Source organism: Pelecanus crispus, chromosome 6 (genome assembly GCF_030463565.1).
Source record: "Pelecanus crispus isolate bPelCri1 chromosome 6, bPelCri1.pri, whole genome shotgun sequence".
Lineage (NCBI taxonomy): Eukaryota > Metazoa > Chordata > Aves > Pelecaniformes > Pelecanidae > Pelecanus > Pelecanus crispus.
The window spans coordinates 39,296,340-39,319,847 of NC_134648.1; the positions used below are offsets into that span (position 1 = coordinate 39,296,340).

General features: G+C 41.1%; 1 protein-coding gene across 18 annotated transcripts in view; it reads left to right on the forward strand.

The window, feature by feature from the left end:
- The window catches only part of LOC104030153 (homeobox protein Meis2), a 173,764-nt gene that overhangs the window by 37,139 nt on the left and 113,117 nt on the right, over positions 1–23,508 (forward strand). For 15 of the 18 annotated variants that reach the window (XM_075713326.1, XM_075713327.1, XM_075713308.1 and 12 more), the window contains one exon: positions 15,962–16,107. In XM_075713326.1, coding sequence (XP_075569441.1) covers positions 15,962–16,107 — 146 coding nt within the window. Of the gene's footprint in view, positions 1–5,823; positions 5,926–15,961; positions 16,108–23,508 lie in introns of all 18 variants that reach the window. The other 3 variants (XM_075713310.1, XM_075713311.1, XM_075713314.1) reach the window with 1 other exon arrangement.

A 23,508-nucleotide genomic window follows, 5' to 3' on the forward strand; every position in this document is an offset into this window, starting at 1 on the left:
TCACCTGAACAAGGATTGCTAATGTCTGCTGTGCCTGTTACTCCCTCAGATCACTTAACTTCTGTAGATGACTTGTTACCAGCGTTGTGGAAACCAGTATCTACAGCACGTTACCCTTCAGACACACAGGTTCAAGTTATAAATTGTAGTGTGCAGACACAGAAGGCATCGGCTGTTTCTTTTTCAGGTGGTGGGAAAAGGAAGGAGGAGGAGAAGGGCTGGGGTATGTTGGGGAAGAAATAACAATAAACTCCTGGGAATGTTTTCAGACCAATGTATTTCTGATTTTCGTAGGAAAGAAAATCCATTGTACTGGCTGTAATCTGAGAAGCTTTCTGTTACGGTGCTCTTTTTAATTCACAAGCCTGGCTTTCTTGGTACAGGTGACTCCCTGAAAAGCAGCATCATGTTGGTGACTGCTGCTGCTTGTGATATGCTGCTGTGTTTGCAGTGGTCATTCACGGACAGGCACTGGCTGCCTGTTAGTCAACAAGGACCCGCATCCCACTTGTTATAGGTGAAGTGGTGATTTCTTGTCTCAAGTGGCTGTAGTGTTTTATGTGTGTGGGTTGGGTTGGGTTGGTTTTGGATTTTTTTTTTTTTTTTTTTTTGGAAGTAAAAAACAGATAATATAAGGATCTTTGGCTGCTAAGACCAAAGCAACAAATATTCTATCCCAAAAGGTGGAGCAGCCTTGAAGAAAACAGGTTATTCCCCCCCGACACACCGCCTCCCCCAACACCCTTTAGTCCCACAGAACAACTGCATGCTTCAGCACGGATTTCTCTGCTAGTTGGATCCCAGGAGGCCTTATTGAGTGCAGCGCTGCTCAGGGAGTTGCAGCTGTATAAAGTGGGGGGGGGCGGGGGGGGGGGGGGGTGGAATGTAGTTTGTACGAATTGTTCTTTACCTTGGTTTGGGTTCAGCGTGGCAGCTGCACTCCGACTTTGTGTGTGACAGCACAAAGGACAGCAAAAGTGAAAAGCAAGTCAGCAAGTAGAGAGACAAAAGCAACGATCAGCTAATACAGCTCCACATGGCCTAACTAATTTATGAGAAAAAAACTGTTCTGTTCATTGGATCAGCACTCTGAGGAGGCAGGTGGAATTGTAGGAAGTTTTCATTGAGTCTCTGGAGCAACTAAGGAAGCCACTAGAGATTCTTCTCAGTTTGAACTTTATCAGGGTCTACGCTTAATCAATATGGTATTGGAAAAAGAATTAATTACTAAAGCAGAATAAAACAGCTGCATTTTAAACTAAGGATCCATCAATTCAGTAATCTTCCAGTTACAGGCTAGGTGCCGTGAGGATCATTTTGACTTCATGTAATGAGGAACTGAGGGAGTTTCCTCATGAACAGGCTGGGAATTCACATTAGCCTATTTCAGCTATTTGTCATCAGTACAACTCATTTCTCCCCTTCTGAATTACAATTTGTATTTGATATACTGTCAAACCCACAAAATTCCCATATTCATGGAACTGAAAGCATTAATGCGGAAATCATTGTCACCATGAGAAAAAGTCTTAACCTTCCTGAGCCTCTTTATTCTATAGGCTGCGGCTCGAGTGGTTTCATGCCGGACATACCTCTATTGTGCTCATTGTGAGGGTCAGGGACCTGCCTGTTGAAGAAGCAGTAATTTGAACACAGCCTGTAAATGTTTCATCTGTAATTTCCATAATGGTGAATTTCAAGGAGGGCTGAGAAGGGTTATGGGAGATGAATTAGGTTTTTAGTGAGCTCATTAGGAAGCCAAACAGAGTTTAGACAGCAAGGCGGTGAGTGTGGCTGTAATCAGTTCTGCTCGCTTTGTTCCCTGCCTTCGGGACATTTTTTGAAAACTTCATGGCAGGGGCTGATGAGAATATACTGAGCAGAGGCTGCAATCTGATGGTTGACTTGTTGATTTGTAAACCTCTTAATTCATTTTTTGTTCAATTTAATCTTTTCTTTCTTGAGGAAAATTAGTTGAATGTTAGCCCTCTTTGCACTATTCACCTCTTAAATTATGCTCATTTTGAGGAGCTTGTTATGCCTGAATAAACATGAAATGACTTGGCATTTTCCCATAAGAGGCACACCCATTTTAATACCATGTATTTACCATTCCTGGAAATGTCTCATTAACTTCTGAAAATCTGTGAGCATGATATTTTTGGGCTACTGTAACACACCTCTTGGCAGTCACAGAAGGCAGTTTGGTTAATGCCTCATAATATCCATTTTTATTCTCAACATGAAGAAAGGCTCTCTATAGAAAATTGATGCAGTTTGCTCTGCTAATTTTCATGCTCATTCCAATTAATTTAACATGACCCAGATTTTCTTCCTCGGGCTCATCCTGACTAATTAGTAAGGCAACACCTAGAACAAGTTCTGTTTAATAACATTGAGGAACACTAGTTGTGAGTGATTTTGATGCTAATAAAGATATTCACTGATGGGACAGATATTTGATGTCAATTATAGTATGTAATTTAGAAGTCCCAATGTGCTGGATAGAGTATAGGAAGGCTGGCAAATCACTATGGGAGACAATTTTTTTCTTTTTGTTAAAAAGACTTCCAAAGCACCTAGGTATCCTCAGGGACCAATTAGGTTATTTTTTTTTTGGTACAACTAGTAGTATTGTCAACTAATTCCACGGTAATAGATGGGGTGGTGCTGCTAAGGACATACAATCTGTGAACCATCAATGGCCAGGGCCCAGGCTTGCATTATTTACCGAACCTTTATCACATGCGGGAAAAGCCACCATGGGTACTACAAAGAAGCACTGGTCGAGGAGAAAAGGATGGCCTGCTCATCTCCTTGATTTAGCTTCTCTTTCCTTGCCATTGTCCAGACGAATCTATTTTGTCGGAAATAAATGGGGTTGAAAAGGGGGGCCTCGTTAGTGCTTCATAAATGAATTACAAACACTGGTGTTTCTTATTTCAGAAGAATAGCCCCAGACTTGCATTCCATGTGATAGTTCTTTCCTGCGCTCCAAGAGCCAGGGAGAAGTTATCTCCATCCAAACGTGCAGGTCTGGTGCTCACGTAAGTGTCCTGGCCACGAAGAGACGGGCAGCACAGGCAGGTCCTGGTCCCTCTGAGCACTCCTCCTCCTCCTCCCTGGGAAAGCGGGCTTGCTCCGTGCGCGGCACCCGCGCCAACGGAACGGCAGCGTGTGCGGCAGGTGAAGAGTGAGGCCCAGCCAGTGTTTTGTTATTGAGTTTGTTGGAGGTGGAAACGGGAAATGCCGTGTCTTAGTTTTTTCACTCGGTCTCTCGGAACAAATTCCCACGTATGCCACAGAAGCCAGAGATGCATAAGGACTGGATGACAATACTGTTCATACTTCACAATTTTGATCAGCCGCAGATACAAAAACATGTGTGGTCTTTTTACCAAAGTTGCAGCACTAAGACTTGCTTTTGCTCCTAGTAACATAAATGGAAATAGTGCTATTTAGCTGAAGGAGAAAAGAAGTAAGATGTCCTTGTGTATCTATTTTGATCACAAGTACTTACGTCCAAGAACCTGCCTTCTAAGGGAGTATTTCAGGATGCAGAGAAAGCATGTTCTCTTTAAGATACGCATTTAGAGATGAAGAAGAATTGGTAGAAACAATAACCATGCTCAGACTCGAAAAAACATAATGCTTAAATGAGCACAGGAGTGCATTGACATGTTTGTCTTTAAAAGTAATAATATACAATGTTCACTTATCTAAGAGCCGCCACCAATTACTATCAAAAGGAATATTATGTATTACTTTTAAAGCAGCTTTCACTGAAAGCTGTGTTCCTTGCTCATTTGAGCACTTTTGAAAATCCTTATCCCTAAAGTTTGCTGAAGGTCACTTTCTGAGCCAATAACAGAAAAGGGAATAGAGTATCTTGTGTTAGATAATGCTCCAACACTATTAGCATCTCTGTTCTTAGCTGCTGCATAAATCTGGTAAGTTTTAAAAGCTGACATAGTAAAACACAGGTAAAAATATGTTAACTATAAAATTGCAAAGGGGGGTTAATGTCTCTGAGGCAAATCTTAATTGCTGAAATCCTGTTTGCTTTTTTCTGACTACCAAGCCCTCTCATGGGCGTCATTTCACAGGGTTATTAAGAGGGGGAGAAGGAGAGAGATGGAGGGACTGTGTGAAGTTTCTTCTAATAGACAATGCATTTAAACACCGTAGTTTCCGGATTGATGCCGCTAACCAGCTGAGAAACTATTCCAGTGAACAGCGTTTGCAGTGAGGAGTCCGAGATGACCATGTCTACAGTGATTCCTAGCTGGTGACAATTCTGTTGTTCTGGGTCAGCGGTGAATACCTCACTCAAATGGTGCAAAGTCAGCCAGTTCTTAATTTTTTATCTCCTCAAGAGTGCATTCAGTGACTTTATCACTGAGAAGAATGACTCCCCTGCCTAGTGTGATCAAGATCTGGAAATTTGCTGCATCAGCACGTTTAGCCCAGACTGCTACTTGATTGGTGGGGCTCAGATTTGATCTTATGGCATACATGTCAGTTCTCTAACTGGCTAGGTGAACAGCCTGTCCAGGGGGAAACTCAGTTTTACCCATCTGAATGAATAGAAGTCTCATAACCTGTCAGGTTTTTTGTTTGGGGGTCCTGCATATAGCCAACCCTATCTCCTCTGAAGGGGGAGTGGCGTGATGGAAGTTCTCTGGAGCCCAACTTGTGAGGTCCTTCACTAGGAAGAGCTGAGGGACACCAACCAGTCTGGGAAGGCTTCGTAGACACTGCATATTTGTCTTTTGCGGCACTTTCTGCTACAATGAAAGACTTGAAATGACATTACAGGCTTATGAACAGAAAATGAAAGCATCAGGTGTCAGAGTAGGGGTCTGCGCTTTTCAGTTTTGTGCTGTGAACTTTTTTAGGCAAATAGTGTTAAGTCAGTGCCCTGTGGTTTTGCTGTTTTTATGCTTTCTTATTTTCTAAATCAAATGAATGAAAACTTTTGTCAACGCTTTTCCCCATGTTTCTATGAAATTATGCATTGCTCTGTCGGTTCTTCTGGTCACTTAAAGCAGATTCAGAGCATCCTGTGGGATAGTTTGGGTGCGGAGAGAGGAGAAGGCCATGGCCTTCCCTTCTTTTTTGTTTGTTTGTTTTATGATATTATCCGGTTACTGGAAACAATCCAATAAAACTGTAAGATGGGAGAAAACAAGTTGCTTGTAAGCCTTCCTAATATTATAAAGATCTCTTTTGGGTTTTTTTTTTTTTTTTTGGTCAACCGGTTGAAATTTTTTGACCAGAATTCACTTGTCCATATGCTTGCTGCTTCTTCCAGTTTGAGGCATTTGGATTTTCTTAACTGTATCTTCCCTCACGGCTGAAGCCAAACTCCGAGAAACTAGCAGGGGCTGACTAGGGGCTTTGGCTCTTAAATGCTTGCTCTTGTATCTGTCTGCTGAACTTGAAAGACAAAAACATTTCAGGCCTTTCCAGCAAGCACTTTTAAGCATCCAATATATATATATAGCAGGTGAAGTATAGGTGGCTTATGCTTTACATTTACAAGGCTTCTTAGAGGAAAAGACTCCTGAAAAATGTTACCGCGAAAGTAAATACGGGCAGATCCAAAGCATGCAGGTGTCAGCTGGAACGTGATTCACCGGTGGGAGCAAGCACTGGATCGAGCCCTCTGTTGTGAGCACCAAATAGCATACCGCTTATTAACAGTATTAGTTATGTTTCCAAATACCTAGCACACTATTTAAAGTACGGGCTTTAACTTAAACCTACAAGAGCAGACTGTCAGTGTTCCCACGTAACCCTTCACATTCTGGCATTTTCCAGACTGCCAGCCAAATGAACACTTTAGGAGGAGGTGCATATATATGTCCGCAGCACCCAGCGGGTTAATCCACCCTACTGTGCATAGGTGTTGGAGCTCTTATGGTATGTAAGACTTGCCAAGTTTGGAGTTGTTTTGTATTTTTTTTTTATTTTTTCTGGACTATGCATTCACAGCAAGCATCTTTTCTGATGTTGCCTGGGTGTTTGTGAATGCATATCGAGATGGTACTCTTATTTGTGTTTTATGTAACATACACATTTGTGTACACTTGATCACCTGGAAAAGCTTTTATAGTTCATTTTGACACTTTTCTATTAAAACATCTTTTTTTTTTTTAAAAAACATTCAGCCATCCTCCATTTTTTTAAATACATCTGAAAATAGACTAATGTGCATTTTGGACTTGTGGCCTAACAAATGTCCTTTTTAATAACTGAAGCTTTTAACTTAGTATCTCTCAGGAATAAATGTCTGTTACATTTCTAGTCCTAACTTTTTTTTGGAAATGATGAAAAAATCCTATGAATGTGTACTTGTATGCAATATTTCAGCTGGTGCTTTTTTAATAGCTAAATAACCCTGAAAAGAGAGGTTTCTAATGTGGACAGTACATGGACTTTTGCTGTATTAGTGGGCATTGCTTTAAGGGATGTCTCCTGAACTCCAACAGCATGTTGTCTAAGGGGAACTGCAAGGCATGAAAATATCTCACAGCTTATAAATTGTAACAGCTGTAAGAAGAATTGAGATGTTCTGATGGCTATTTCCCTTTCCAAAAAAAGCCATTTTTATTATTAAAGAAACTACATTAATGACTTAATGAAGGAGAAGAGTACAGGATGTTAGCTATCATCTACTTTAAGTTCTCCACATTCTGCTGTGTATAAACAACTGCAAAATGTTAAAGGTTAAATATTGATGAGATACTATTGAACTTAATTACTTCAACTGCAGGTGGAATTTTAATTGAACTTGGCTATCTTGCCCACATTTGATATTATTCTAATGACAAAAATAGCAGGATAGCAAATAAGAAAGGGTACTTCAAATAAAATATAGCTTTTTGATGTATACTGACTTTGGTACAGTTGATTGAGGAAACTAAAACCACTATCCCACTTACTCCAACAGGGATAGAGAACTAAAAAAAAAAAAAGGTCTCTTAAAGAAGATGTTCTTTAGGAAAAAAAAAAGAAAGTTTTTTTGTCTCCTGATTTCTTTAATGACTTATTACTGTTGTCTCAGCTGTAGCCAAAGTCTGCAGCTGGTATTCTTAACAGAATTACTACAAGAATGCTAAAAATATTTCTCTAAAAATATATAGAAAAGCGATTTAAAAAGAACTCCATTTAGACTGCAGCACAAGGACATTTTGTGTGACAGCGTTTAGTAGGATGAGAAGTTTAAAGAGAATAACAGCTATTTACATTCACACTGCAACATAATTACCAAAGCAGACAAAATCCCTAATTTAATAATGCTTTCCTTTAGCATAGGTGCCAAAACCTGGGAGTAAACTTCCCAACTTGTGCTGAGGTGGGGAGGGGGGGAACTGAAGTTAAAACCATGTAGAAACAAGTGCATTGAACACTTTCCCGGTGGGGTACAAAGTGAGTTTCACTTTTAAACGGGAGAGCTTCATAAATCGGCATGAACCACAAGTTTTAATGAGTATATCTCCTCCGGAATTGTGCAGTGCTTGCAATTCTGTGTGAACAAGACAAGGATCTGGTCTTACACTCCTTACTCAGGCAAAACTGCCACTGACATTAATGATAGTTTTGCTTGAATAGGACAAAGTGCTCGATGGCGGTTATGCCAGCACGAGGGGCGCGAGATTAGGATAAACGTGCAAAAAAGTACAACTTCAAATGGCTGTACCTTTGACTTCTCGAGCGAGCATTTCCTCCAACTACAAGGATCTTAATTATAACATTTGCGGGTTCAAAGACTAACATTTAGCATTCTGGGAAAGACTTTCTGGACTTTAGTAACCTGATCAGTAGGGTCTCCTTTTGGTCTCTGCCTCTTTCTGGTTCTTTGTATTGCAGGGGAGATGATAGTATCTGGCACATTCCTTGGATGACTTGAAGATAGCAGCCTTCTGTGTTTGGGGCTGAAAGATTGTGAACTCTGTGTTAGCAGAAATGCCACACAGGGGAGGTGAATAGAACATTAAAGAAGCTTTAGCTTTAGGTACTGCAGCGCAAGCAGAGTTGAATTTGAGAGCTGGGACTTAAGTGGACATTTGTCCCTGCTTTCTTCCTTAATAAAATCTGAGTGTTAACTGTGGATAAGGGCATTTGAGAGATCACTAAAAATGAATCATTGAGTGCCCAGAAGAGCTTTATTATGATATACTATGGAGAACTTTAGAATATACCGTGTACTTTTTATGTGCTTATCGGATGCATGTATGAGTTACTATTACAGAAGTAAATTGTTTTGTTCTTTGCTGCAGAAGCCAAATAATTTGCCGAATTAAGACGACAAAATAAAACTCATCAAAAACTGGATCTGTGTGGTCCTTTCTGGCCCCGTGTTCCCATCTATTTTCTTTTGCCCCATGAAAGGTTATTGAGCAAAAACCCGCAAGCTCCAACCAGCAACGTTTGTTGTGCTTGTGTGTGTGTAATTCATGTTGCAAAACCCTGACAAAAATACTAAATCGGGGTGGGGGGGTGGGGGGGAGAAATCTTGGTGCAGAAATCCTGACTGGCCAAACCGAGTTTTAAAAAAAAAAAACAACTAAATTTTAAAAATCCCCAGACTGATATCGGGTTCCAGGACTGAGTCCTTGTAGGTAGAGCCAAGAGGTCACTTGGTTCAGATTGTTTGCCCCAGTAGCGATTAGATAGAAGGAGTTATTCTGCTCCTGAAGTTCCGCATGGATGTTGCCGCTGCCCAGTTAACCAGTGTGAAAATACCATGGAAAATAAATTATTAAACTATACTGTTATTACTAACTTGCCAGCTCCAGAGAAACAAATGCAGCCACATTTACATATGTGTCCATCTGTCTGTTTTTACACTTTATGTCTTCAGCCAGTGGGTGAAATTGTTTTAATCCAAGCTGCAGTCTGATTTTTTCTTTTTTTTTTTTTCCCCCTGCTGATATTTTTCTCTGTGTGCATGTTATTTGTAGATGGACACACATATTCTTGACAGTAGCTAGTTCTTAATTGCCCTTTTAAGTAACCTAATCTATCTGGCCACGGTAGTTTTAACTGGAGTAAGCAGCAGAGTTCTCCCTGGATAATTTTCGTTAGTTAGCAGATTGTTACCATCTCAATGTTGCTGAAATCCCTAATCTCAGGTCAGCGTGAAGCTGCAGTGGTTACAATCCTGTTGCCTGATGCAGTGTGAATGGAAGTGCTTTCTGTCAGAAACATGTGGTCTCTTCAGTGGAGAGCCTGCGTAAATCCTGTGTAAATAGAGGGAGGCTAACAAAGGATGAGCCCCTGCAGCTCAGAGCATTTGGAGCCATTTGGAGGCTGAATTTGCTAAATGCTGCTTATACCGCCTGAAAAGTTGAAGAGAAAGGAGCATAAAATCCCTTCTTTTTTCTCTTTCTGCTCCTACCCTGGGGGGAGGGTGTTAAGGGCCAGGGAAGCCTGAGGTAAGCCTATGAAGACTGTTTTTTCAGTGCTCTTTTGAGTGTGAAAAAGGTGGCATGGGTCACTGTCCCCTCTTTAATGTCGGAAAACCCACACAGTTAGTAAATGTTGCATGTAAACTAAAGCATTTCATCCCTTCTCCTGCACTCCACGGCAGTGGGCCATGAACTAGTCACTTGAAAATCGCAGAAAAATTTCACTTCAACATGTCCGGACAGTTTAGCACAGCAGGAACGTAAGAGAGATCAGTAATTAGCAGGTTGCTTTACTGTTCCCCTTGTCTGCATTGGAGCACTTTTTTCACCTGATGTGAAAAAATGTTGGATTATAATGAACGAACCACAAACCTACTGGCTGTATAAAAGAGTTTAAAATTTAAATGGGTGTTTATTAGTTTTGTCTTTAAAACGCTAGAAAAATAGGTTGTTGGCTTTTGAATATAAACTCGAAGAATTCTCGATTCACTTCATAAATGAATATGAGCTTTAAACACAGACAATTAAGGGCACAAAAAAGCCAGTCTTTTTGCTTGTTTTTGGACAGGAAAATAATAAAAGGGGAAATGTGAAACATTACAATTCTGCAAATATGCATGGCGATAACAATAACATAGCAGGAATGTCATTCCTACCTTCAAGTAAATAATAACGTATTTGTAAATGCCTTTTTGAAAATAAGATAAGTTAGCGATTGTAGAAAGGTGCCGATCCAGAAATAGAAAGTGAACAGGTTTTATTCTGTCTCTTGTTGTAAATACACTTTAGATACCAGATACCATGCAACTTTTTAAGCCTTTAGCCCATATTGCCAGATGGCAATAGGGACTTGCTCCTGACTGACAAACTATGCTAAAATGCGATTAGACCGAGTAGAATAGCTTTGTAGGTGAGGTCTGATAGTGGCTTAAGTTCTCTTCCTTTTTGAATTTACAATAGTTATTAATGCCTGGATTGTGTGAAATTTGTATCTGTCATCTTTACGGTGTCAGCCCAGTGGAATTGCTGGGTGATATTCTGGAAAGCGAAACATCTTCCAAAAGAACATTAGGGAGAAGGCCAGCTCTTCATCTCCTCCCTGTTGCTGGAAGGGCAAAATAATAACATCTTCTGTAGTAAGAGAGATGGTAGTGCTATATGTCTGAAGTCTTCCTGTTCCTTCTAGCGCACCGGTATCCAACCTTTCTTTCTCTCCAAGATGCTCACTGAAACGTGACATAGCACCATGAGACGCGTCTGGTGTCTCAGAGACACAAAAAGGGAGGGAACACAGGGGGCTGATCACAGCAGCTCACTTGAGGACACCCCATTCCAGGATGGGACAAGTGGTGGCTGAGCATGTAGGTAAACCTAGGATGCCTGTGCCAGGCCTAAACAGCTCCTGATGGCACCTTTCCTCCTGCAGTCAAGGAATTCAGCAAAACCAGCACACGCACTGGCAGAGCACTGCTCGCGATGGCACACCTCTCGGCTGGGACGCCCACTTGAACTGTTTGTGGTTTTCAAAGTCCCAGGTTTGCCACCCGTAACCTGTCCTAACTCAGTTGCCCTAGGCAGTAAGATGCGGGAGGTAAGTATTGCTTCTGTGGCGAGGAGACTAAGTCAACTTACGTGAACAGTGATCATTAAAAGGAGGAGAAAAAAAAACCCAGTCAGCACTTCATTCAAAGAGCTGTGATCTGCTGAAGCTGTAAGGCTAAAAGTCTGATGATTTTAACAGGGTGGAATGAAGATAAGGAGTTCTCCTGAAGGGTCTTTGGTTCTGGAGCTGACCTTCCCTCTCTATTAGTCCTTCCTACAGCACAGACTGTCTTATCTTCAAAACATATTCAAACACATCTCTTTCCAGCTTTTTGGCAGTGGTAATTAACCAGATTTTTAAGATTTTTCTCTGGTGGTGGTGTGGATCATATTACTCGGTTGAACATCCTTATTAATAATGGTTTACAATACTTATGTGTCCAGATGGACACATGATAAGTACAAACAAATAATTGCAAATTGTGAATATAAGCTGCATACAGATTCTCTTCTTTGTTTTGCATTTGTATCTACATATTCTACTCCATCAAAACACTGGACTGAAAGATTGTAGAGTAGTTTACTTAAGATCAGCATAGTACATTGAAGCTTTCCTTTTCAGAATCTTTTAACTTGGTTTTCATGTTGCTTGTGCTATTTTTAGAAAAATGGTAAAGTGTCTTGTCGTCCCCCCACCTTAGATACCCCTGCTCTTCTCTCTTCCTTTAGCATGACAAACCATAAAGCTATAAGGGACCTCTGATGGTGAAGAAACTCAAACACTGGGTCCTGAAGTGTATTTTTCCAGAAATCACTTTTCTTACTGCTCTGCTTGGTATGATGGTAATATAAACTATTTCTAGAGTTCGAATGTGGTCTGTTACCAGGCTTCTGTGCTTTGGCCTGACTAGGTTATCCTTTTCAGTTATCATTCTGTGTAGATTTGGAATCTGTTATTCATCCTGTTCACAAATGGTGAAAATATGACTAGATGAGCAGCTTCTAAGCTGCACTCGCTTCATCTCTTGCTGGACCTTTACTCTGTGAGGAACACAGACAAGGACTAGGGTTGAGATAATACCAATAGCGTGGAGGACTGTCAAAGAGGAATTCCTTGATACAATAAGGTTGGACTGGCCTTCTGTAGGACTGGACTCTGTTTCCCGGAGAGTCCTTAGCTGTATCAGCATTGGGGTCAGCAAGCTAGTCTGTCCAAGGAAACCAGTTTGCAGCAAGTTAAGTTTGAAATTATGGTGCAATGGAAACGCTGCTCTACTACTTATTGAGTATCTTTTAAATAAGAGGTAGTCTCCTTTTCTTTCAGTGCAAAATAATTTATCTTGTGGGAAGAAACCCTCAGCATGCATAAGAGTGTCTGCGCACAGAGCTAGTGTGGAAGCCTAACTTCCTGCTGTGTAAAGACGACTTGCATCTTCTGCCTCCTCCACAAACCCTTCCCCTAGAAGGGAAGGTCTCTGAGGAACCCTGTGTGGGTCACTTTGCAAAGTTTCTTGTAAATGCTCTCCATCTTTTATAGGGGTTATTGAGACTATTATATCACATTGATACAATCTTAAACAAGCTGGGTAATACGCCTAATTCTCTACTGGCTTGAATCCTGCGTAGTCATTGACATCTCCATAGAGTGCCACTTAGGAATTCTCCACTTTCCTAGAACAGCGATAGACTTTTGCAATCACTTGCACAACAATAAACAAGTGAACAGTGTGCAAAGCGGGAGAAAGTCACCCTTCATTATTTTTGCTGCTGTGTGAAAGAGAGAGTTAGTGGGCCAAAATCTAGACTTAATTTCCCCAGTAAAAAATTGGGATAACCATGCTTATATAATTGCAATTTCTATACAAGTTAGGACTTGACTCTACTCTTCTTACAAATTACCATCCAAATCAGGATATGAACAGCCCACATAAGCAGAATCACTTGTAATGATGATTTAAATGATTTAAATTTGGATTCCTTCATACAGCAGTTAAAAGTATACTCATTCCAGCCTTCAATAGAGTGACTTTCATGTCTGTTGATTTTATTTCACTTCTGTTAATTTCTTTTTCTTCATTTAAAGTAACTCATGTTTATTTGGATACAGCAAACTAGGATCAGGCCCTCCATGGCCAAGAAGTAAATCATTCCATCTTGGAAAAGTCAGTTACGGGCTACTTCTATGATTTCTTGCCGCTAGAAACTGTATCCACTAATGCGAGCAGTTGTAGTGCTATTAGAGATGTGACAATACAGCTTAACAGGATTGGGCCTGTAGTTCACCAGGAGCAACAAATCTTGCTGTATTCATCTTCCGAGGTCATTTGGAGGTGTGATATTTGGATGTCCTTTCATGAGGTTATGGAACAGCTTAGGGAAGCACTGACTCTTACCGTTTCAGCTGCTGATTGAGGTGGGAAGGCAGCGGAAGCTTTAGCTGAACTTTCATCTCCTGGGCTGCTATTAGCTTTTTAAAACCAGGATATTAACAACCTCTCCAAAAGGTCTAAACACTGATTTAGCATGTAGGTGACTCCTGCTGAGGATGCTCAGGAGAGTATGTATAGGGAGAGAAACAGGACTTTGTCAATACAGAGAGTGAACCGGTGCTTCTGCGGCGTGAAAGGATGGTGCAGAGCAGAAGTTTTACAGCTCCACGCACCCTGTGCGTACACACATAGCTTTTACATAAAGAGACAAAGATATCTTTATCCACGCGACAGATAGACAAACAGACTGACTGACTTCAAACTTGCACTTTCAGTAGGGATTTTTTTTCCCCCCATCTCCGGGTACTGCTTTTCAAAATTGCCTGAGGCTACAGTACAGCACCTCAGATCCCCAAGGCCCATTGCCTGGCTCCTAATAGCCACTCTCCATCTGTGTCACATGAACAGCTGATGAGATAGCTCCAGTGTCTGTATTTTGGAGAGCATATCCACCCAGGTTAAAATGCTGGGGTTGCCAAGGAGCAGTCAGAAGCCATTAGTGTTTGTGAGAATTTGCCTTGCAGCAGTTCCTTGGCATAGTGGAAAGTGTGTGTGTGTGTGCTTGTGTGTGTGTGAGAGAGGGGTAGGGTGGAATATATGGGGGGGAGAGAGCAACGCAAAGGAGTGCTTTCTAAATAAGCAACATCTTGCAAAAGTGAACAGTTGGTTACAGCGTTTAGGGCTTCCATAATCTCTTCGATTAGTTCGCTGTGATTCGACTGTCCTTTCTCTATCGTTAACAGAAACAAACAAAACAAAAAAAAAACCAAAAAAAAAAAAGAAAGAACAGGAGCATGAGAAAGAGAGCAGCGACTTCAGGGTCTTGCTCTGGTGTTTGGGCAGATGGAAAGGAGCTGCTCTGCCTTGGGGCAGGGTGGTTGTAATGAAGTGGCCTGTCAGTCTGTAAATAGTGAGGGTCATCTCTTCCATGTGATGGAGGGTATCACATTGCAGTGAAAATGGAAATGTCAATAAAATTAATCTGCCAGCTCTTTGCTGTGGCTTTTTCTGTCTCTCCGGTCCAAAAGGGTTGGTTTTTCAGAGGGGAGGCAGCAGAAGAAGGGTGATCTGGCACGGGAGGGAAGATGGAGCTGAAATGCAAGTTTTGAAGCAAATGGACTGTATGTAGCAGCAACGTATTTCGTTTAGTAGCACTACAGAGCTAGACAAGGCTATAGGAATTAGCTCGTGAATCTATAGCATTCCTCAGGAAGCTATGGAGCGTCTAGCTCAGGCTACATTGAGCACAGAGTTTATTGTTTTAGGCTTTCTTGGACAAGGTTTTTACTTAGCATGGGATTTATGGCATTTACTGCTAATGAATGTCTATTCTTAAATTACAAAAACCACCGTCTCAGCACAATTCCCAGATGTCCTTCCAGGACCTCGGCTTCTTAAACACCAGCAGGGAGCATAAACTCTCCACTTCTCTGTTTTCCTCTTTCGTGTGGCTCCGGGCTAATGATGTGTAAGGAAAACACAGCAATCTATAAAGTCTCAGTGCTGTCCCAGTATTCTTCATTTATTTTGCATTTGATTATGCCACAAGTCGGATCTTGTTTCTTTCCTTTTTTTAAAGTTATTAGTTCAAATATTAATGTAGGAATATGGCATATATTGCTGCTCTTGATTGATGCCTTCCCAAAAACAGGAAGACGTGCTCGTATGAATTTTAAGAAAGTAGGGGTCCTGCAATGCCTTGCCAGAAGAGTTTTTCAGATACATAATTTAGATGCCCTCCAGGCAGGCTTTCAAGGCATTTTTGCTGGAGGGCAAGAAAAAATAACTATGACTGTTAAAAGTAAATGATTTTTGCTAATGCACAATTAATGCCACGGAAAAGCACAGAAGAGAAAGATGTTGATGGAAAGTTCTGATTAAGTGAGAGCTCTACCTTGATGTGCATCTTTTTTTTTTAATGATAGTAATCACTGATGCAGAGATGTAGAAGTTTTCATGTCATGCAAATGCTATATGCAGGGTCATACTAGGTGTACGTGTTTGTGCGTGCGTATGTAAGTGTGTTGGGAGGTGATGGTTACGGGGAGGGGCTCATCTGACATTGTGTTATGTGCACTGAACGGTGACATGGTTACTGCCACCTCTGCAGAGGGCCTTGAATATATAGACTACAGAACATTTAACTTGATTACTTATAGTACATATTCAGAATGGTTGTAGGGATGCATTTACAGTGAATGGCTTTTCTTGTGGCAGGTTTTCCCACATTGAATCCCATAATTGACAAAGAGCTATTGCACTATGTCAAGCACACAATTATAATTGAATTAATGATATATGCATGTGTGAAACGCAAAATTAGTATTTGGAGGGACATGGTTTCTAATTTTTACATATTTGTATCAGCACTCATATATAACGAGAAACTGTATGTGCCTGATCTAGCAAATCAAAATAAAACTGTGGTAGTGTCTTGGTAATTAATGATACTTTTTGGCTTCTATATTTCGTTCATTAAATGTCTCCTCCTTCCTGTTTTTCTCTTTGTTGTAGGAGATGGTTTAGACAACAGTGTAGCCTCACCTGGTACAGGGGATGATGATGACCCAGACAAGGACAAAAAGCGTCAGAAGAAGAGAGGCATTTTCCCCAAAGTAGCAACAAATATCATGAGAGCGTGGCTTTTCCAGCATCTCACAGTAAGTGGTGCCCAAAACCAAAATAGATTTCTATTCATGTGCCTAATGAGGTTTATTCATCGTTATCAGAAATCAATTGTCCCCATAATTTTTCGACCATTATTAGGGCTCAATTATTGTTGTTGGTTTTTTTTTTTTTTTCTTCTAGATTTTTTTTTTTCTTGGCTCTTGGAATCATGACAAATCTCAAAGAAATCTATCTATATTTATGTATATATATACACACATACACGCCTATAGAGAGAGAAGGAGGGAGAGAGAGTACAAAGCCTTAGCATGGAACAACACCTACATATAAAGTAACCATTTTTTGCTTTGAACTATTCAGAATGTTCCTAAGGACAAACAAGGGGGTTTCTTGCTTTAGCATATATGAAGCTCTGCCCTCTGGATTCTTTATTGCTGGCCTCTGTTTACACAGACGTCATATGTATGTGGTGGAAGAGAGAGCCCCAGTCTGTATGTGCTGACATACCCTGTGGATGTTAGAGAAGTCAAAGCAGCAGCTTGCAAACTTGTCATTGTTACTTTTTGTGAGAAATATAGAAGGCTTACGGGTTCCCTAATTCTTCAGTTGCGTTAACAGAGAGAATAAGCACCTTTTCAGCTTCTCTTCAAGTCCGTTATGTTAAAAGCTAGCCATATTCACATTTGGGGGAGAGAGATTAAATATGTGAAAAAGCAGTGCTTTCCATGGCCTATCTTTATCCTTCTGCTTGCAGTTGGGTTTATGTGTTGGTGTTCTGTTGACTATTATAGCTTCACTTAGGCATCAAAACACGGTTCCACAGAAAACTTAGTCTTTGTAGTTTACTTCATGTGGGAAATAATGGAAATTGGTAAAATTATCAATTGATTTTCCTCTTCCTCTCACTGTAAAATTGTTTCTTACTTGATAAGGCTTAAAATGCTAACTGTTATTAACTACCTTTTCTTCTACCAAAGTTTTATAAATTTCCACGGTAGCTGATGTTGGTTACAGTGTAATGATTTCAGGACAAGGTACCCGATTTATTTATGATAGGGACTATCGAACTGCTCTGCTAGAAACACAGCTAAAGGGGGGAGCGATAGATCCACATTTCTAAACCATCATTTTGATGTAAGGACATTAGTAGCAAACTAAGGTGCATTGATCTGGCCTGTGGGGTCAGGATTAGCTGGAATAGCCAGTGTCTCTGCTGGAGCAGTGGTTATTCCTGCCTCCCAGCTATGGCCATTTCAAAGGTCAGGTGCCCTGTACCCACTTGGCTCAGAGGAATTAGACAGAACATGAGTCTCTGGGCTGATTACTTAACCAAAGACAAAATAATGAGTCCTAAGCAAATACTGACTAATTGAAAGGGCTGTAAATCCATTACATATTGGTCAGGGATAATCAGGAGTATTTAATCACTTTTATCTATTCAGGAGCACTGAAGCTGCAACAGCAAAGCCCTGAACCTTGCCATGTGCTTATTATTCTCATCATTATCAAAATTACTTCACAGCTGTTCTTTGCTACATCACCTCAGCTGGAGATTTACTAACCTGTAAAATGTTTTTAATTTGGAAGTCGAGTGAGTGTGAGTGGAGGGGTTTTCATTTAGCTGTAGGGTATCTTTAGAGGAGTAGTACAGGCAGACAGCGAAAAGCAGGGCCACAAGTAAACCGGTTTGTTTTGTACATGTCTCCATGTTAACTCCATTTCCTCTTATGAAATTTGTGATATCTTGTTTTTTTCTCCCTGCCTGCCTTTCTCACGTGCTCCCTGAAAGCATTCGACACATGCTTATTAAACAGTCAACTGCCTCTTGTTTCTCTTGAGGAAAGTCCTCCTGGCTTTTTGAAATCCCTTTTCCTTGTTTCCATCCTCTTTCTCCTGACCCTCTCCATCCTGCCTGAATTGAGGAAATTTGCCATCACTGGTGAGGATGGCCTCCCAAAAATCAAATTAAATGAACACGAAAAAGCCCCAAACCTTTTACCGTCCAAGCTTTAATGAGTTTGCAGGTGTTGAAAGATTTACTGTGCTGTAATTCTCAGACCTGCAAACTGATAATGGAGACCCCTGACCAGTGCAATGTAAATTCAGAAAGATTCTTGCCATAAACACATGCAGGGAAGGAAGAGAACTCCTTTCTTTTAAAGATCTCGCACTTTTTCTCAAATTAGCTTGTCCATTCAAAGTGCAACACTGGCTGAGCCAGAACAGGGGAATCTGTGATGTACAATTTTATTGTTTCAAGTAAATATCTTTACAATGGCGGTCCATGATTCAATGTACATTCCTTCATTACTACTCTAACCTTATTTCAAATTGGTTTGTTCCTCCTTTGTGATGTATGACCTGTTCTTGTATTACAATAATCCCCTGATGTACCCTTTTTTCTTTTTCTTTTTTTTTTTTTTAAAGAAACTAATTGAATTATCTCATTATTTTAATTTGTTAAGCAAATGTATTTTACATCTCAGGATGTGTTCTTAAAGAAGGAGCTGCTTAGGCTTTGCCCCCTGAATGGGCCATTGGTACATTTTGACATTCATGCATTCATTAAGGAGAGGAACATAAAAGAGCTCTGGTTGTATTTTTTTTTCAAACACCCAACCAGCATGGAGCAACTTTTCCATAAGCCACAGGGGTCTCTCTACATATGTTCTCAACTGCAAGCCATTGTCACCTTTTCTGAATACCTCAAAAGGACAAATAAAATACTAAAGGCCAACTGTAACAATTGTTAGCTGTTAGTCTCAATATGACAAAAATCATTAACCTCTGGTTTCCCTGGAAGGAGAGGCAGTGGCAGTCCATCTCTTACGGCATGGATTAAACTTGAAATTCCTTTAGACTGTCAAATTCGAAGAGAGTAACTCAGTTCTGACTAATTGTATTCACTTATGATTTTAAATAAAATGCTGTTTTCTTCCTTTAGTCAATCAGTTTGCAAACTCCTAAGGTAGCCGATTTTAAAAATTGAATTGCCTAAGTGGCTTTTTTGAAGAGACAGGCACTTGAACTCTGATGTAGAATGAATGTATCTGACAGGCTGCGTCTTTCAAAACAATTTCTAAGCCCTATCACAGCTTCCATTTTGCAGTAACTTTAATTATATTTGAAATAGGATACACATGCATGTTTTTATTGTTGGAAATCAAATGCAAGGAGTAGGAGCTTCTGTCATGTTCTCGTTCACTTACTGAGCTCTGTCTTATATTTGGAATTACAACAGCACCGGAAGATGAAAGATCTGAGGATGAATTGGTTGGAAATGTGTGTGCTTTTTCTGGATAATATCCAGTGTTTAAGAAAGTAGAGGAAATCCTAGTCTGGTAGTATAAGCTTTTCAATAGTACATAAAGATTACGACATCAGAAAGGTAAACCTGACATTACGGCTGTTTTTATTTGAGTTCAAAGGTGGTTAAAGAAAAGAAACAGCAAGAAATCTGACCCAAGCCGAGAGTTTATTCATAGCTTTGGAAGACTCCTTTTCCTCTATGCCAAGGAGTCCTTAGTACACTCAATTAGCCTCTCAGACATCTCTGCTTTCCTCCCTCAAGTGCTCCCCTATTTGCCCTGCAAAGAACATATTTGATCACAAAGTGAAAACAGGAAGTGCTCAAATGTATAGACACCTCTAGCTTACGCCAATGTTGAGATTAGGATTTCTTACCAGCAGCTATACAGAGCTGGCCCCCCTCCTCCCATGCCCTTTTGAAGGGTTGAGGACCTTTAAAATGTATGTACATAATCAGAAGAGAGCAAAGTTAGAAAGGAAGTAATTATACCGTTCTACGGACTTGTACCTCTGGTAGTTCATCCCTTTCTGCAGCATAGTGTATCAAGGACTACACTTTTGCTACATTCAACGTTTTTTCCCCTTCTTTTACAGAGCTGGTGTAACAGAGACACGTTTATTCTTTGACACTTACCTGGAGTGATGCCCTTTGCTAAAATTCTATTTTGCTTGTTTCTTTTGTTACAGTCTGTAAGAAGATGCATATCTGAACTAAAAGTACCAGATATACTAGTGGTAGCCTGCAAACTAAACCTTTTTTTATGACTCTGCCAGATTCCCAGCTGCAGGTATTTGGGATTGCTCCCCTGAAGTCAGTGGAGTCGAGCTGGGTTTTTTGTCTTTTTTGCTAGCTGAAGTTCTGTTTCCTAACGTTTGTTTGAACAGTGTCATTTTAGCCTGATTTCCACAATCTTCTGGCTGAAAATGGTGTTCTTTACACAGTCTCTTGTAGAGTAGATTTTGGCTTCATCTGCTTCAGTGTCAAGCTAGAGTAAGTTCTGCTGGAATATGGTAAAATGAACCAGCCGCAGCTTTTGTACTTACCTGAATTAATTTTCCTAACTTGCCGTATTCAGGTAATATGGATAATATGAATAGTCTTACTGAAACAAGATTATATTTTCCTGTATTTATGTGGGTGTATCTGAGAATATAATGTATCTCTATCATATTTTGATGAATGGCTTACCAAGCCTTTTATACAGCCCAGCTATTTTATTTATTCGTTAGATTTGGTTCTAGAGATGAATGTCATCAACCAAAGCCAATCTTGGAGCAAGCTTTCAAAACAGTTGAAAACATCCCACCTGCATAAATATCTCCTCCCATATCATGGTTTTAGGAATAGTACCTAAAGGAGGATCAGGAACATAGCTGGCTATTGCACTCCCCACTGAACAACTTACTTTCATATCAAGCAGTAGAAGAACAGCTTTCCTCCAAGTCCTGATCCAGGAGAAGCGTTCTTCACGTTGCTGTTTTTGCTGTACTTTAAAAAAACAAAAATACAACAGACCCTTGCCCCGTTAAAATGGTGACAAGAAGGCTGGGAAAGAAAATACAGGAACGTGAAGACATTCTGGTGAATTTTAGTGCTTGTGTTGGACCATATTGTAACGTGCTATACACTCCCGGGGTACACTGAGGAGACGGACGCTGTCCTCTGATTCTCCTGTAAAACGACCTGCGTGTGGGTTCGCATGGTTGCCATTTCCGCTTCAGTGCGCTGTGTAGTCAGAGCGTTGGAGGAGCCTAAGGTACAGTTTTATTCCAGGTCTGCTTTTTAGTCAGGGCTGACTGTGTGCTGAGTTTGCAGCCAGGTAATAAGTTGTCTGCTGGTGTAGGACAGACCTTTCCGACTGTACAAACACCGCCCAGCTGGAAGCGCGTCCTGCAAAATAATATTGTGCTCGTTTTTCAGCTGGGTAAACTTTGCGAGGCGAGGTTAAATGATTTCACCCTAGCGCTCAAGAAAAATCAGTATCTGAACGTTAAAATCCCATGACCCATGGTCCTCAAGGTGATGGAGCTGTGTGTCTTTGTACCCCAAAGTTGCTCCGGTTGCTCACCAGAAGAGCCGGCAGCTGCCGGCAGCATTTGTTTTTATTGCTGGAGGTAGCGTAGCCCTGCCTAATGTCACCGGCATCCCCCTCCTGTCCTGCCTGCCTGCCTGCGCTATGGCGTCACCGGCCTGGACAGAATGAAACTGGAAATCTTTCTCAAAATGCCACTTCTGCTCCCAGGCGGGGAGGTTTCATCCTCCGAGTGCTCCTAGTCCTCAGCCACGAAATCAGTCCCAAAGGTTTAGTAACAGACCGAATGTTCATATACCTTTTAAACGCCACAATCTTAACAGAAGAGAGCTGAAGCGGGGTGGGGGTGGGGCTTTGTTTGTTTTAAAAATGGAATCTGAGATTAGATCTGACATTTCTACATCCACCCCCTACAGAAAAGGGAACCCGGGGTCATGGGGTGTGTGGGCCTCAAAAGCTAGCTTTGTCTGGGAGTGGTTAATCTAATCATTGTTACATAGACATCTGTTATTTCTTCTGAAAAATTGATGCTTTTGTGACACAATGATCTATCTATTTAGTACAACAGCCTGAGTAATTAAATTAAAAAAAGAATATTTTTGCGGGAGCGTGTATTACAAAACTGCCATACCTCCTCGAACCAGCGAAAAGGCTGGGGAGAGGGGAAGGGGAGAGGGAGAGGGAGGGTGGGAGAGGAGAGCTTTAAGCCCTGCATTGTTTTCTGCTGGCTGGAGGAAAACATCTGTGAATTGTTTGAACTGAACCTTAGCAGGGACTGTCTGAATCTGTGTCATCTCTGTTTAATTTCAGGAAATGATGTCACAGCGCATTAAATAACAATGCTGCATGATTTATTTTTACTCGTACATGCTGTCCTAAGCATTTCGGTTACATGGCAGTGTTTCCAATTAAGTGCAAGCTTTCGGTTTTAAAAAATATACTTGGTAATGCTTTTTTTTTTGGTGGGGCGTGGGGATGGGGAGGCTGGGTATTTTAGGGGGTCACCAAGGTTCAGGGCTGTCGGAGGGCTCCGGGCCCATTTGTTATGTGCTTATTTGTAGTTGGGACTGGATGTCAGCGCTCTCGTCACCCATGGCAACCTCCAGGACTGTGGGTTTGTTACAAAGCCTGTCTGGGGGAGAAAAAAACCTAAATATTCCGAACCGATCCGTCAAAAGACCTATTAGATAGTTATAGCCAGGCCTGCGTACTGTAGCTTCTGCCTCGATCAAACTTTCTGCGCTCCCCCTTCTTCTGCAGAAGAATAGAGGACATAAGTCAATTCTGTCTGCCATCTGTCGCTTCTCTCCCCGCTCCTCAAATTAAAGAGACAGTCCGAAATTTAAATAATCGGATACAATCACAGGAAGCCCGCCTGGAAACTATTACACGTGCATTCAGGGGTTTTTTGACTTCTCATTTTATTTTGAAGGGGGGATCTTTATTGTACTCCTTCGGAGATCAAAATATGTTGTGTGTTTCAGCTTCGAAAATAGCATTCCGAGAAATACTGCATTTGCAGTGTCACCAAGTTGTTATCTCATAAGATTCAAAGTTATATATAGGGTGAAAGTCACACCCCCCGCCTCCCCCCCCCCCCAACAATCCCCAAATTGTGAGTCCTGCAAGGGATGAGCAAATGAAGCGCACCACCCTTCCCCTCCAGCTCTCCCTTCCCCTTCATCCCCTTTCCCTCCCTGAATCCCTGGCGGGCTGCGGGGCTGCGGCAAAGTCCTTTCCCAGCACTACCAAGACGATTTAGGCTCTTGAGCCTACCTAATGGTCCTTTTCCAGGCCTGCTATAATAGTTTTTCACACCACCCTGTCTGATGTTAGCTAGTTACGCTTTATCTTTGCCTCTCTTTTTTTTTTGTTGTTTTTTTCACTGCCCTGCCTGTTTTTGCCTTCTCCTCCTCAACAGGCAACACAATGTGTCAGGACTACAGCGAGGTGAATTTCATTCATGTGGCATACGAGGTCAGCCACTGCCAAACCATCAGATAATGTGGCTAGATGCGACTTCCCCATTTAATATTTTACCTGCCGTTTTCAAACAGGGAATTACTGAGAACAGAGTGTAACGAAAAACAT